Source organism: Polypterus senegalus, chromosome 2, assembly GCF_016835505.1.
Source record: "Polypterus senegalus isolate Bchr_013 chromosome 2, ASM1683550v1, whole genome shotgun sequence".
In the NCBI taxonomy this organism is placed as follows: Eukaryota; Metazoa; Chordata; class Cladistia; order Polypteriformes; family Polypteridae; genus Polypterus; species Polypterus senegalus.
The window spans coordinates 166,794,607-166,811,260 of NC_053155.1; the positions used below are offsets into that span (position 1 = coordinate 166,794,607).

General features: G+C 36.3%; 1 protein-coding gene across 2 annotated transcripts in view; it reads left to right on the top strand.

Annotated features, from left to right (window-relative positions):
* Nucleotides 1-16,654, top strand: part of LOC120523539 (SR-related and CTD-associated factor 4-like) — a 440,470-nt gene that overhangs the window by 151,342 nt on the left and 272,474 nt on the right. For both annotated transcript variants that reach the window (XM_039744940.1, XM_039744941.1), the window contains exon 10: nucleotides 12,169-12,348. In XM_039744940.1, coding sequence (XP_039600874.1) covers nucleotides 12,169-12,348 — 180 coding nt within the window. The remainder of the gene's footprint in view (nucleotides 1-12,168; nucleotides 12,349-16,654) is intronic.

Below are 16,654 nucleotides of genomic sequence, written 5' to 3' on the forward strand. Positions count from 1 at the left end.
TGATAGAACATCTGCAGCATCTTATTGCAGATGTTGAAGGATGCCAGCCTTCTAAGGAAGTATAGTCGGTTCTGTCCTTTCTAACACAGAGCATCAGTATTGGCAGTCCAGTCCAATTTCTCATCCATCTGCACTCCCAGGTATTTATAGGTCTGCACACAGTCACCTCTGATGATCACGGGGTCCATTAGAGGCCTGGTCCTCCTAAAATCCACCACCAGGTCCTTGGTTTTGCTGGTGTTCAGTTTTAGGTGGTTTGAGTTGCACCATTTAACAAAGTCCTTGATTAGGTTCCTATACTCCTCTTCCTGCTCACTCCTGATGCAGCCCACAATAGCAGTGTCGTCAGCAAACTTTTGCACGTGGCAGGACTCTGAGTTGTATTGGAAGGCTGATGTATATAGGCTGAACAGGACCCGGAGAAAGTAGTCTCCTGTGTTGCTGACCACAATGTCAAACCTGCAGTTCCCGAGACGCACATACTGAGGTCTGTCTTTAAGATAGTCAACGATCCATGCTACCAGGTAGCAAGCCTGCATGTACTGTTACGCACATATCAGGAAGTTATCTCTTGTCAATACATCAGACGTGTTGACTATGGGTGCCTTCCTGCTGTGATAGCGTGTACAGAAGAGTGTTGTGGAGAAGAGCTCATCTTAACCTTTTGTCTTCACCCTTCAAGAATGTCTCTGAAACAGAAATCCAATGCAAGTGCTGGTGATACAATAAAAGAGAAAAACCATCATCATTGAAAATAAAGTAGAAATAATATAAAGGTCAGAGAGAGGTGAAACTCCATCATTCATTGGCAGAGCACTTGGTTACAATCGGTCAACAGTAGCATTTATTAAAATAATGTACCTGTTCTGACTTACATACAAACCAAACTCATCTTATGTATAGACCTACAGTCTCTATCTCACTCGTATGTAACCCGGGGACTGCCTGTATTTCATTTATACACTGAGGACATGTTTTGGGAGCTTTTTTAATATTTACTTTGAAGAAAATATTACTAATACTTTATGAAGATGCATTGTTTCTATATTCTCAAAGGTGCATCACAACCACAACTGCTACAGAGAAAAGGATTTACCAAATGATTTCTTTATGTTAAAATGAAGCTACACTGGTGCACAACAAACTAGGATTTTGTTTAAAGGTAGATTTACTCTAAATGTGAATTTCTCTATGCATGCTAACCTAAACAATCAAAGAGAAAGAAAATACAATACCTCAGCTGAATTTACTATAGTATTTGGAAGCTGTTACTGCTGCTTTATTTGCCCACACCCTGGTTGGCTATGGTTAAGCTCTTCTTTAAGCCTACATCAGGCCTGAGCTACAATTAAGGTGTGTGAGTAGAAGAAAATTAGTCTTATCAACTAATGATTATAACCCTCATAATACCTTCATAGACTGTGATACGCCTCAGTGCAAGAGAAATGAAGGATTAAGTCCTTAAAAGTAAAAAGAAAAGTAACAAATTATAACCCTTTCTATGTCATAAGGAGTTAACAAGGGCTGCACAATTATTTGTATATTAATCATGATTATGACTGCTGTAAACTGCAAATGACTGTTTACACATATACAGTACATTCACTAAGTGAGTGTATTTATGTCATATGACTATACAGACGACCGTGCTGAATGCATATTTAGAAGTTGGATCACTAAAAATGTCTTCTGAAAAGTATTTTTTTTCCTCTTGTGTTACAACAGATTCCAGAAAAATTGAGAGGTTGCAAGTACTTTTGAACCTACTGTAGAACACTTGACACTTGTTGTACACCTTTATGTACTAAATTAGTAGATTCATCTGTAATATAGATTTTATTTTACAGCAAGGATGATCAAAAAGGATACTGTGCAAACGGTTGTAGTACTGCAGTCAAGTTTTCATACAATAATTTAAAATTAAATCACTCAGTGCATAAGAGTGAATGAAGCTAAGTAAGTAGCACAAAGTCCCAGTAATATTAGAACCACGACACAAATAGATATCAATTACTTGTTTACACTATGTCTGGATCAAGCAGGCTATTCAGAGCAAATGCAGATCCAAAATCATTGCATTTTTTGTATCATAACACAAGGCTGATTAAAACTGCACAATGAAGGTTTTTAAAAATAATTAATTCTTAGGTTGTAGGATAAATCATCCTTCCTAATTATTTTTTCTTAGTTGCTTTGCCTTTATTACAAATGATGAACAGAATCTAAAATATATCTGAAACAAATGGTGGTTTATGGAGCAACAGCTAATTTGCGGATGAAAAGAACTATGGCAGCATGTCTGAGCATAATAGTTTGTCATATTAATGAAGTATTTACACTGAAAAGCATGTTCTTGCAAAGAGTATACTTGAAGGACAGGAAAGCAACTGCTCAAGGACAAAGAGTCTCACTCTTTGGCTGGGGCTTGACAGAAAAACAAAGTTTTCATGATTACAGAAAATGGGGTTAACAAGTTAATGACATTTAATGACTAAATCTGTCTCCCAAGGTTTGGTCATAGACTTTCTTAGATGCCTATTGAATGTCCTGTGACTCTTATGCTAGACATTTAAATCCTGTGCATAATTTTGTTTCTATGCTGTTTCAATATTAGTGTTTTACATAGATCATTCCCAAATCTGCAAATATTGTGTAAGCATGTAGTGAGTTTTATTTTTTGATTTAATGGTGCTGTATGTGTATCCTTGCAAGTTATTTAAATGACACAATGGCTACATCATTTAACAATATATTACACTCTAAATATCTATTGAACTTGCTATATATTAATATGTAATGTATCTACATACCGGTATGGCAGTACTTTGAGGTTGTATTTACATTCAGTTCTTAATCTTTCATTACTGTCATTTTGAAATCATATTGAAATCCCGATTAAACATTCCTGTGTTTAACATTTTCCATGTTTTACATTTTTGAGCGGTGAGTTGTGGCTGATTTTTCTGAAATGACCATAATTTGTAGAGGAATAAAGATGATTGTGTTATGCTTAAATTTTATTCCATAATTATTTAAGTATCAGTAATGTACTGTATTTAATTTTTACAAACCTGTGACACTTTTAGACAATTGTCCTGTACTTTAATTGTGAACAGCAAAAAGGAAACAGTAAACGTTAACTTGAAAAATTTTCAAGTAATTTAACAATTTTCCTAGAAAACTGCCAAAATTAAATTTCTTCAGTGCTGTGTGAGAATACAGTTTTTGGCAGTTGACAAAATGAAATATGTAATTTTTTGTAGTGCTATTAATCAAAATTAATAACAATATAAGGGCAGTGATTATCAATTTTGAATTTTGTCGTAATCATGCACCCCTAAAATTAAGAATTTTTGATTTGAGTGACTTTATTTATAGCACTGTTGTTGTAACACTTCTATCCTTGGAAATTAGTACATTTTATGATATAAAAAGCACTAAAGTAATGGATCAGAAACTGCAGTTCTGCCTTTCCATGCAGAGATCATAATAAAACACAAGGTGAGCAGACTGTATTAAAATCTAAACCAAAGCAGCGCTTATTGAAATAGAATAAAAAAATATGAACAAAGTAGATAGTAATGTATAATGACAAAGCCTGACTGTAAAGCCCAAAATGCACATTTTGTTTCAAAGTCAAAAAGCTTAAACAGTACTTTCCATCAGAATGTGAAATCTGAAAAATATCACCAAGTGAAGCATCTGTGCAGGAGAGAAACAGAGAAGGGGGAAGCTTGGCTTCCAGGTGGCTTAGCTTGAGTCAGTCAGGCTGATGTATGGGTGGTGTGTCTTTGCTACAGCTGGATGCAGTCTCTCTCTGGTGGAATGGAGTTGCTCACTCTCAGGACTTTCCTTTATGCTAATATCCCCTTGTAAATTATCACACCCTGTGAGATTATTTGCAAATAACTGGTTAACTGTTCTGATGATGGGTAGCTCCGCCTGAAAGGTGTAAGTATGCACAAAACACTTTTATCTTGTTGTGCTTTTTCTGTTGTTGTTTTTTTTTTTCCTTCTGTTACCATCCTGGTGTTATTGTGCGTGAGAGCAAAATAAACTTTGGTCTTCTTCCTTGCAAGTTTCAGACCGTTCCTGTTGACTAACTTTTTGATTATTGCCGTTACTGTAAATATGGGAATTTTCAGGTGAGTAGCAGTTTTTTTCTAGCCACTCCCTGACTTATAAAGTTCAACACACTTTTTCTGTCATTTGAATTGTATTTTCTGCTTCCAGTGTTGATGAAGTAATAGGGAATTTGGCCTTTGCTCCACCTTATATTTTTACCTCAGTAAATAGTCATTGACTATAGCTTGAAAGCTTGTATACACTCTAATTATTTTAAAGTCGGGTAAAAATGGAAAAAATGCTTCAGTTAAACTTAGTTCATAAAAATGTGTAGGGGTGCCAATAACTGTAGCATTTTTTTTTTTTAATATTTCTTGATGTGGGATTTTTGTTTTCTCAGAATAAATTAACTTCAGTTAGGTTGGATTTCAAATTTTTTTTTCCAGTGTCAGATTAAGGAAATTTATGCAAAGTTTGTTTTTTACAAATCTATTACTCATCTCTACCTGCAGTGTCAATAATTTTGTAAATGTTTTTAAAATAATTTTTTCACGTAAAATTGTAAACTAAAGATTTAAAGTGTCTCACTGTGTTGCTCTGTAAGAAACATTTGTGAATAAAGTCCCATATTTATTAGAATAAAGAAGTTTATAGAATTGAATTACAGTTCACCTTAGATCATTTGAGAAAAACTTGCACTTTGGTTTTTAAGCAAAATGTCAGAAGTTATAAAATTGGAAATTTGTCTCTCTAGGAAATTCATAATAATTAAACAGCAGGAATTTACAGGAATGTTGGCAGGTACCTGTCATACTTAGTTTAGAATACAGATAATGAATTATTACCTGATTTGGTAATATAAAATATTTTACCATTGAATTATCAATAAAGGACTAAGAGAAGAACTCTTTAGAATTCAGAATTAGTCAACACATTAACAAAAAAAATTCGTAGGAGGTAATAGTGAGTGTATCTCTGGTTAGTTTGTCCCATCCATTCTTATTGCAGACACTGCTATTTGAAGATTAGGAGTAATTATAAATCTGAAACTATCTGACAAACTGACGTCAAATTACGGGACTTCTAGTCATTAGGTTTGCCTTGTCACATTTGCTAACTACCATCACTGATCTCATTGCTGGACCATGTCCGTAAACTTGACTGAAAATTGCTGCCCATATCACATTTTACTGACTGAGTGACAACATCCTAGCATAGTTTTTTTGCCTCTGTTTGTGATGGTCAATAACATGCCTACCTGAGCTGGTTCTGAATGTGTATGTAAGGTTAACCGGTATGATTAATTCAGCTGCAGTCTCTGCTCCTTTTTTCCTTTCTGTTTTAGTATGTAAAACATGAGCCATCAGAAAGATGAACACTTCTTCTGTTTTCGAGGTTCCAAACATTTATGTTCCTTATTCCACATCGCTATGTTTGTTGTATTGTACGTCTGTATGAGCATTCATTGGCTATCAGCTTTCATGATCACAGAGGCATCCCCAATGACTACAATCAAAATCAAAACTGTTTTATTTTATCGAAGTAAGTCAGAAATAGTTGGGAGTGAGTGGTTGGGTTCCAGCTTCACAGGCATGGTCACTGGTAATTCCAACTAGCATGTTTTGAGTTGAGACCACATCTTCTAGTCTATTACTTTATTGCTTGATGATTAAAATATTACTGTGTATGAAGAAAGGAAAGGGAGAGAAAACAGATGTGCACCTACCTGTTATTAAAGAGTCTTAGAAATTTTCACTGTCACTTCCTCAAGTCTTTCTTCCTTAGGGAAAGGCTTGTGTGTCTAAAGTTTATGGAAGAATTTTCCCGTCTCTAAACGGAGGTGATACAACAAAACCCATGCTTCTGACGTTATAGGTAGTATAAAAGTTTGCTTCATATCCAAAAGTGACATTGTTTTAATCATATCAGGAGCACATCAAGTACATGTAAGAGTGTATATGAGAAGTGTGTACCAAAGCACCCTTGTAAAACATCAGATGCAGACTTCTCAACTCAGCGCTTATAGAAAAGTAGCTTGTAAAGCTATAACTGTAACATCACATCTTATCAGTTAAAAGACTAGTTTCTGAAAACTCTAAGCAGTCTAGAGCCTTTTTACCTTTTCACTTGGAACATATGCTTTCTGTCAGAGGGTATCTTCTTTCTTTTAAGCATCTTGTTTAAATTCATCTAATCAGACAGTTATTACTTATTTTTCATTTACTTATTAAAAATGTTAGGCTTGTGAAATGCATCACAACAATGTGAAACAACAGCAAAAGAACATTAACAAAGCAGTGTTTCAAAAACTACTCAGTTAATTTCTCTTCATTTCTGAAAATTTAGTCTCTAGTGCAAGTATATTGACTACTCTTGTAAATGCACTTGCTAAGTTTATTAGGAGCAAGGAAGAATTTTCATTCTTTTCCAGATACGTTAATATGCCAGAGATAAGAAACTGTCATATTGTGTGTCCAAGAGAAAAATGTAAATTAGCAGTTTGTCAAAACTAATTAACATTAAATTCCAATATAAGTTTGAGTGTTTGGTAAATGTGGTGTTCTAGGGAATCCAGGGTTTGATAACTAAGATTATTTTCAGAGGTCAGCCTTTTACCTGCCCTCTAAAAATTTACTTTGGAAGTTTAGTTTTGAAATACTTATAAAACTAATTTTTGTGTAATTTCAATTGCTTGAGAATAGAGGTCTACAATGTACTGATTTTACTGAGTTTAATGCCATTCCCAACAAAATTCCATCACATTTCTTCCTGTTCCCTCCACTTCCTCTTACACCCACAAATGGTGCCATTCCACTGCTGACCATGTTTCCACTTTCCCCTCTTAAAGACACCTGAATTGGGCACATAGCCAATGTAAATGTTTATGTCCACTCTGAACATACCAAAACCATTGTTATGAAACTGAGTACATTTACAGAAGTGACAGTTTGGTGAGGCTAGTTTCATTATATTTTGAAATGTTCAAATATAGCTGATCATTTTTAAAGCCAGTGAAGACTTCTCATAAGTTGTAATGAGTGTAAAGTGTTTTCATTTGTACTTTATATCTTAAGATGTGGGCAGCACGATAGCAAAATATTAGCACTGATGCCTCGCAATAAGGACACCAGGGTACATGTCCCAGATGCACCCTAATGTGTTGGTGGGTTGGTTTGGTTTTCTTCCACAGTCCAGATAACGTGCAGGTTAGATGAACTGGTTTTGCTAAACTGGCCCTTTTCACTCTGAGAAGGACGGATTCCCTGTGCCCGAGTTTTTCATGCTTTTTGTCCAACGATTGCAGGCATAGGCCCCAGCTGCTCTGCTACCCTGCCCTTGATAAGTGGATTAAGAAAATGGATGGATTTTAGGACGTAGATGTGCTGAAAACACATTCATTTTAAGTAATTAATGTCTGTCACATGTATTCAGTGTGAGCACGCTGTCATCTGTGCAGAACAGGGTGCCAGTGGTGAAGCTGTCAATTGTGGTATGCTCTGGTGAAAGCCAGTTGAGCTGCGTGGTGATGGGCCATGAGCACAGGCTTGCTTAGTGGACGTCGGGCCCTCATGCCACCCTCATAGAGTCTGTTTCTGATAGCTTGGTCAAGATCATGCACACCAGCAGCCAGCTGGAGGTCATTTAGAAGGGCTCTGACAGTGCTCCTCCTTTTCCTCCTTGCACAAAGGTTCCAGATTCCAGTTCTGCTGCTGGATGGATGCTCTTCTATGGCCCTGTCCAGCTCTTCTCTTCTTGTGTAATGGCCCATCTCCTGGTATCTCCTCCGTGTTCTTGAAGCTGTGCTGGGAGACACAGCAAACCTTGCGATGGCACTTATGGATGTGCCTTTCTGGAGGTGCTGGACTACCTGTGCAACCTGAATCGGCTGCAGGTACCCCATCATGCTACCAGTAGTGACAAGGACAATAGCAAAATACAAATAAAAAAGAATCAGTAAGGATAGTTCAGAAAAAAGCAATTCTGCAAAACATTTCTCTTTTTGGGGTTACCTTGGTGTTGCCTCTCCAGTTAGTGCATCTGTTGTCATTGTCATTTACTCTAAAGCAGGTGAAGTTCACTCACAATTGCTTATGCTTCATAACTAAACTGATTGATATCCTTGAAGCTTAATTGACTTGGTGCTAGACTGCAGTGATTAAATGTTTCCTTAATTTTGGGCCACAGATAATTGTTAGGGCCCATGGGATTTCCATGGCAAAGCATTTATAAAATTTGCTGCTAATGTGCAGCTTCTCCCCCATTTATCAGAATTGTTTCATATTAAAGTGACAAACAGATCAGCATTCAGTTTTTTCCTGAAATCTGCAGCTTATATGCAGATCATATAGTATGCAAATAAGTACTCTTCTGCTACAGAGGATGTCCTGTCACTAGAAGGGCACATTTGTGTGTTTATGTTAAAGGACTTTGACATATTCTATGCCTTTACAAAGTGAAGCACCATACATTTAAAGTACCCTCCACTATTATTCGCACCACTTGTAAAATGATCTGGATGATCTCGAGTGATTATGTAAAGAAGAATGGTCTCAGATACCATGCTCTGTATTCTCCAACCTTGTAAAAGGTTACAAGCAAAGACTCCGTGCTGTTATTTTGGCAAAGAGACGTTGTACAAAGTATTAAACCCAGGGGTGCCAAGAATTGTGGCACATGTATTTTATGTTAAAAATATTTATTTCTTGATGATGACTTTGTTTCTCTTTGAGTTAACGTTTTTCAATTAAAAGTCAGATGTTTCTCATTTTTTCAGTGCTAGATGACAGTTATTCAGCAGTGATTTTTTTCCAACCTTTCTTGTTAATTTTTACAATGGGTGCCAGTAATAGTGGAGTGCTCCGTACGTACATCTGTTTTAAAAAAAAAAATTTAAAAAAATATATAATTTTTTTTAGTTAGAAAAATATTTCTATTTCAGTTCCCTATCTCATCCCTGTCTGTGTAATGTTAAATGTATGTTTTTGACAAGTAAATAATTCCTTTTCCAAGGGTTATTCATTTTGATTTACTTTGACAACGTTAAGTTTCGTTCCTGTTTTGGATATTTTTTTCATGACCCTCCTGGCAATGTCACATAAATAGTGACCTAAAAATGGCAGTGATCATAATATGTGTTATCATTTGCCTGTTGGTGCAATTTCTTTTTCAAGTAAGCCAAATGTGTGGAATTTTGCTTCTTGTTTTGCCTTTGTTTTTTGAGTAGTATGTACTCTTTTTGTCCATGGACACTTAACACTAGAATTACCAGAGCCTACGAAAAAACTCGTAATTCCGTCCCACCTTAAATCACTTCTTAAATGCCTTCACACCTCTCCACCAGCGCCCTTTGTCTTCTAAATTTGCTGATAAAGAGAAGCTAGGAGCAGCCGGCTATTCCATCCCCCCACCAATTTAGAACGTGCACGAACTTCTCTCAGCTCATGCCTTGATTGAGTATCTGGGAGTGAAGTTTTAGAGTGGAAATAATAGATCGTTATTTGGAGCACACGCATTTCATGTCTGTTCCGTTTCTACAGTAATCTGTGTCAACACATTGTTAAAAAAGAAACGTTTTTTATATTCTAGTAGTAGATGACAAAATGTAGGCATAAACTATATAATGTATGAAGCCTGAAGTCCAAATAGCAAAGAAACATTTTCACGAGAATAACACAATTGCGCTTTTATTCAAAAATATAACTGCAGAAACAAAAAGCGCCTTAACATGCCACATTGACAGCCATTTATCGTAATTGCCTCCGTGGTTCAATAGAATCAGTTCCCGCTTGGGAATCAAAAGGTCGCGAGTTCGATCCTGCGTCTCTCCGTTTTGAGAAGTAAACTGCTCTTAGTCTTACTATTTTAGAATAAAAGTATACATTTGATTTCAGTCTGTAACAGCCGGTGCAATTTATGATCATTGTAAAGGTTAGGTTTTTTTTTAAATTCACTTTTCATTCTCTCAGTCGCGTTCAGAATCAATCCATACAACCCCATCTGACACGGCTGTTTTCACTAAAGACGCGCTATAGCTCTGCAGTGTACCACGATGCATACTGACGCCCCCCAAACCCCCCGGGTTCTGACACACAAACACTGGCGAAGCTGCCTTCTTCGTATCTCACCGTCACTTGCTTTTCTTTTTATTCAGTTTTTTTGAGTGTTCCTGCCAGTCCCTGCATGTTGCTGTATGCTGTTTCTTTTGTACTCCAGGACATGCAGAGGAAAGAATGGTAAAGAGCAGTAACTTCGGCGCTATATGCAATAATCAGACACTCCCCATCTGCCCGTGTCGTTCAAACACAGGAACATATATTGGTGTAAAAGTATAACAAAAGTGCACTTTTATTCAAGTGCACTTTTTCCATCGCATTTTCCTGTAAGAAGCAATGTACACACTTCTCTCTATGCATGTATGGATTGATTCTGAACGCGATTGAGAGAATGAAAAGTGAATTAAAAAAAGCTAACTTTTACAAGGATCATAAATAGCACCGGCTGTTACAGACTGAAATCAAATGTATGCTTTTATACTAAAATAGTAAGACTAAGAGCAGTTTACTTCTCAAAACAGAGAGACGCAGGATTGAACTCGCGACCTTTTGATTCCCAAGCGGGAACTAATTCTATTGAACCACGGAGGCAGTTACAATAAATGGCTGTCAATGTCGCTTGTTAAGGCGGCTTTTTGTTTCTGTAGTTATATTTTTGAATAAAAGCGCAATTGTGTTATATTTGTACCTTTTGTAAAAAATGTTTCTCTTATATTTCGACTTCAGGCTTCATACTTTATATAGTTTATGCCTACATTTTGTCATCTACTACTAGAATATAAAAAACGTTTCTGTTTTAACAATGTGTTGACACAGATTACTGTAGAAACGGAACAGACATGATATGCTTGTGTTCCAAATAACGATCTATTATTTCCACTCTACAACTCCACTTCACTCCCAGATACTCACACATGGCATGAGCTGAGAAAAGTTCGTGCACGTTCTAAATTGGTGGGGGGATGGAATAGCCGGCTGCTCCTAGCTTCTCTTTATCAACACATTTAGAAGACCAAAGGGTGCTGGCGGAGAGGTGTGAAGGGATTTAAGAAGCAATTTAAGGTGGGACGGAATTACGAGTTTTTTCGTAGGCTCTGGTAATTCTAGTGTTAATGTGCCTTGCAACATTCTGTAGTCCTACCAGAGAGGTTTTTGTGGACAAGAAGCTTCAGTAAGGATTGGGTTTTTTGCTTTTAATGAATAGATCTGGTCTTAATACCTTTGTAATTTGTGATTATACAGCTTTGACATACTGGTTTATAATAATTTATTTATTTATTTTTTTTTATAAATAACTAAAATTTCAATATAGCAAACAACCACATGGCTAATTGTATATTTTGGATGAAGTAAGGTATAAGATTAACGGACAAAAGTAGATTGTGTACAAAATAGTTAGTGACAGCTGTAAAAAGAATGTTATAGTCAAAAACTTTTTTCATAGATTTTAATAAAAGATAAGCCTAAAGTTGCATAATGACAATTTCTTCAAGGACTGTGAGAAGAACATATATACTGTATTTGAAATTGGTCTATAGTTTTAAGTTTTTGCAAGGATAAGTCTGTTTTCATGAATGTAAGGTGGACTGAAAATTACTACTTTGAAGTCATCAGAAACATTTTCTAGACTGTAAGTATACTAAGAAAGTGGTTGATTGAATTTTGTCTAAGTTTAAAATTTTTCATCTCTTTTAACAGATTATATTTGCTAAGATGTTCATTAAGTTGTAAGATGGTTTTATCTTGCAGTTCTATATTTTAAACTTATCTCCTTTTTTAACTGTTAGTGTTTTAAAAATTCCCTAGCAAAACTGAGCATGACCTGCAAATTACCTAAATTTTAACTTAACACCTATGATAGCTGTTTGTTTTAAAAATCCTACCAAAGCTGGTGCCATACAGAATTTAATGCTGTTTTTTAAAAGTTTGTTTTGCTTTTGACTTAGTTAAAATATATTTCTTTATATTTCTATTATTACATGTACCAATTTGTTCTTTTGCTGTCCTGTATAATCCCTGCTATAAACTGAAACAGTATTTTCATTTTTAGGTTCACCTTCCACCCAATGGAGAAATACATGGATATGGTCTTATGCCACCAGCTCAGTTTCCTCCAGTAGTTCAGTCATTGCCACCTATTTTACCTCCTCCAACGACTTCAGTATCTTCTTCTTTCCCACCGAGTTTTACACCTCAAAATGAACCATTTACTCAGAAGCCTTCACAGCAAGTAAGTTATTTAATATATTTTGTTCCCATCGGTTTTAACACTGTTAATAATATATGTTTTCAGTGAATTCTATAGAATCGCAGTTAATGTGCAGGATTTTCACATATCAGGCCCAGATAAGGGAAGCAGTGGTCCTGAAAGGTGTGTAGAAGGTCCATGACCATGGATTTAATCCTAATTATTTAGTTGCACTTAGATATTTGAGAGATCTCCATTATTGACAAGTAGTACCTGTGGTGGACGGTACAGTAGTCCTTTGCAGGGCACAATTGCACAGCCATGGAGAATAGCATGTGTAATATGCAGTTTGTTAACAGAAACTTGTAAATAAACCTATACATATAACCAGTTTATTTTTAATACACTTCCTTATCATAAACCAGGTTTCCATCCAAGGAGTTTTTGCGAAAAAATATTTAATCACTTCAAATTTTAGCTGATGGAAATGCTAATTATCGATAAAATGTTGTACATGTCGACATAATATTTTTCCGTTTAACTTTAGCGCATAAATTCCATATCGATACTTAAGATGTCGCAAAAACTACATTGGAAACACTTTTTGTCGGAAAAAAAGGGCTTTAACTCAAATAAATGTGTCACATGATACATTTTCATCACGTGCAATTAAAACGAGAATAGCAGAGCGGTTCGCATGGTCTGATGAAGAGACTCGTTATTTCTCGTGATGAGCCAATGCAGTAGCGGATAGGCTGGGTCTTCTGCTACTAAAAGGGGTACCTGAACTCCCTCCACATCAACTGTAGCCTGGGGGTGTCTCTCAGGATGTCTAAATAATATAAAAACCGCAAAGGTAATTTACTGTGCCAGTCAAAATATTTAATAAACCGTGTGTTTCATTATCTAAACATTTTTTTCTTATTTTTAAATGGCAGATGTTTTAGCATATATGAGTAATTATCTCATTAATATTAACTTTAGTTTTTATTTTTTGAGTAAACGTCGTTATTTTGTATTAATTCAAATTTCAGTTTTAATTAAAAACCTTAAGGGAAGCAGGTTACAGTACTAATTCAGTTGTTATCGCACTGAGAAGGGATGTTGAAAGGTAGGCTCACCTGTACAGATCCGATGCTGCAAACACAGCTGCATCATGGGCACTTCCAGGGGTGCCAACGCAAATGTCTCGTTTCATGCACCTGTCATCAACAAGGGCTTGGAGAACAATAGATGGCCACCCTTTGCGATTAATGTAATCGCGTAGCCTTCCTTCGGGGGAAGAATAGGCACATGCGTGCCATCCAGCGCACCGTAAATCTGTGGCACAAGATGCACCAAGGAATTGCGATATGCAATTTCATTGGCCTTCGCTACAGTCGGAAGTCTGATATAACGCTGCATTAATTTTTCTTTAATAGCAGTGCACACAGCATATACACATCGATGGACGGTAGTTTTACTAACCCCAAAAGTTTCTCCAACTACTCTATACTTGGCGCAGGTTGCCAGTTTATAAAGGGCGATGGCAATCCGCTTTTGGGTTGGAACCGGTGGTCGGTGACAGGACTGATGAATCCACACAACATCTCAAACATCGGCCGTGTCATTCTAAAATATTGCAGCCAGAAATTTTCTGTGAAGTGTCTCCCCACCACCTCCTTCCAGAAGGTCTTATTCCGTCGTCTCTCCCATAACTGCACTGGGGTACTTTCTTCGAGCTCTAGGGCTATTAGACAAGCAACTGCTTCATTCTGCTGTCGTCTTCAGATATTATGTACAATTCCAATTATTTGTGAAACTGAAATAACAGTAAGCTGGCAAATAAAAAAAAAACTGTCTGAATAATCTCTCAATTTCTTTGTTTCTTTGTTTAGTGGAGGGGGTGTAACCTGGAAAACAAAAGGTAGATAATTTGTGACATACACAAAATTATGTATGGAAACGGCTCAAGGGCAGATTTTTTTTCGCGATACAACAAAACTTATGCGACAGTTCGTTTTGGAGGGGATGACGTCATCACACACACCATTTTATCGATAAAAAGCCAGTTGGATGGAGACAGCAAATTTCGCACATTTTTTTACGTATATTCTGCTTGTCGATAACAAAACGTCGCAAAAAACTGGATGGAAACTTGGCTATAGATACCATTGTGAAATAGGATGATCTCCTGGCCCAGCAGTATGTGTTTAGATCGCAGATCTTGGGGGAGCTCATATTAAATATTTTGCCATGTAGATGTTGATATGTTGTGATACGTGAAAGTGCCTTGAAAAGAAAAACTATCCTCTGTTTATTTCTTTATCAGGCCTCATGCTGCAAACTAGGTGCTGCATATTTTGGCATACTTTGTGAGGCCAGTGTAACATCACAGATGTTTAGCAGCCAAGGAAAGAATTTCAAGCTTGTGCACTATAAGAATACTCCGCCTCACATTTTACATTGCTGCTCACTTTACATTTTGTGCATTTGTGATGTTAGTACCCCATGTATCTTGTGTGTGTGAAAAATTCTACCTCAAACTTTTCGCCAAGCATTAATTACCTTTTTTTTTTCTAAGAAAAATAAGGACTTATTACAGTGTGCATGATGCAGACCAATCTCACTTCTGAGTCATGATGTTAAGATACTCTCCAAAGCCCTAGCTAGAATTATTAAGAAAGTGCTTCCTTCAGTAATATCACAAGACCAAACCGGATTTATTAAAGGTAGACATTTGGCTTCCAATCTTCAACACCTATTTAATATAATCACCCATAAAGTCTTAACACTCCGGAGATCATATCATCTTTGTATGCAGTAAAAGCTTTTAATATGGTTGAATGGGATTACCTGTTCACCACTTCACATAAATTTGTGTTTGGCCCCAAAGACATGTCCATGGATCAAACTACTGTACACAAGTCCTGGAGCTTCAGTTTGTATTAACATAATTATCTCAGACTGCTTCAAGCTAGAATGGGGTACTAGACAAGGATACCCCTTGTCACCACTGCTATTTGCAATCGCCATTGAGCCATTGTCTGTTTACTTTCGAAATGCATCAGAGATAAAGGAGATTTTGAGAGAAGGACTTGAACAGAAAATATCACTATATGCAGATGATATTGTACTGTATATATCAGACCCACAAAATTCTGTGCCTACAGCCCTGGCAGAATTTTAAAAGATATCTGGACTCAAAATTTATTTGAACAAAAGTGTGCTCTTTCTAGTGAATTCTGTAGCAAACATCATTAGTTTGGACACATTCCCTTTTATCATTGCAGATTAGTTTAAATGCATATTGGTTAACATCACATGTAAATATAAAGCTCTTTTTTCAACAAAATGTTGCTGTTTGCATGGACATAATTAAACAAGATATACATAGATGGTCTACCCTCCATCTTACTTTAGCAGGGAGAATGAACATTGTCAAGATAAATATCCTCCCTTAGCTTCTGTTCCTAATTCAGAACATCCCCATATACACGGACATTTTTTAAGAATTTAGATTCAATCATAACCTCATTTATTTGGAATGCGTGGTATCCATGTATTCAAAAGGCAACCCTACAATGGCCTAAATCAGAAGGCGGCATGACTTTACCTATTTTTCAAATGTATTACTGGACAGCAAACATACAAGCTATAAAAACCTGGCCATTGACACAAATAGATGAACACACACTAGCTTGGTCTGTAATAGAAAATAAATCCTGCAGTACGTCTTTATATTCCATGCTTTGTACACCAGTAAATACAAGGTATTTTCAATATACTAACAACCCAATTGTCCTTAATTCACTTAGAATATGGAACCAATGTATAAAGCACTTCAACTTACAGAATATTTTATCTGTGGCACCTCTGCATGATAGCCACCTCTTTCCACCCTCTCTAATGCACACAGTTTTTAATGTCTGGAAAATGTATGGGATCACATCAACACAATTTTTCCAGTATCTCAAAATTAGAAACTTTGCTAAACGCAATCTGCCCAGTTTTCCTCACCTCCCACCTATTTCTATTCCAGAAGAGATATTGATCAGTCTTGGGGACATGGACAGCATTTCTATAATATATAAAAACATTTTAAAGTTCCTTTCTTTTAAAGATGTCATAGTACAGTTGGTAAAATATCAGTAACTCAACATTTTAGAAACGGAGTGTAAGGCAGCCACCCAAGGAATTCACTCTAGCTCCATATGTGCAAAACATTCAATTATTCAACTTAAAATTTTTTATATCAAGCTCATTTATTTTGTTTAAAATGTTTTGGGCGTGTACCAAATTAACATAATTCTGGTCAAAAAATTGCCTATTGGACAACGTTGGTGTCACAATCATTTCTAACCCATTA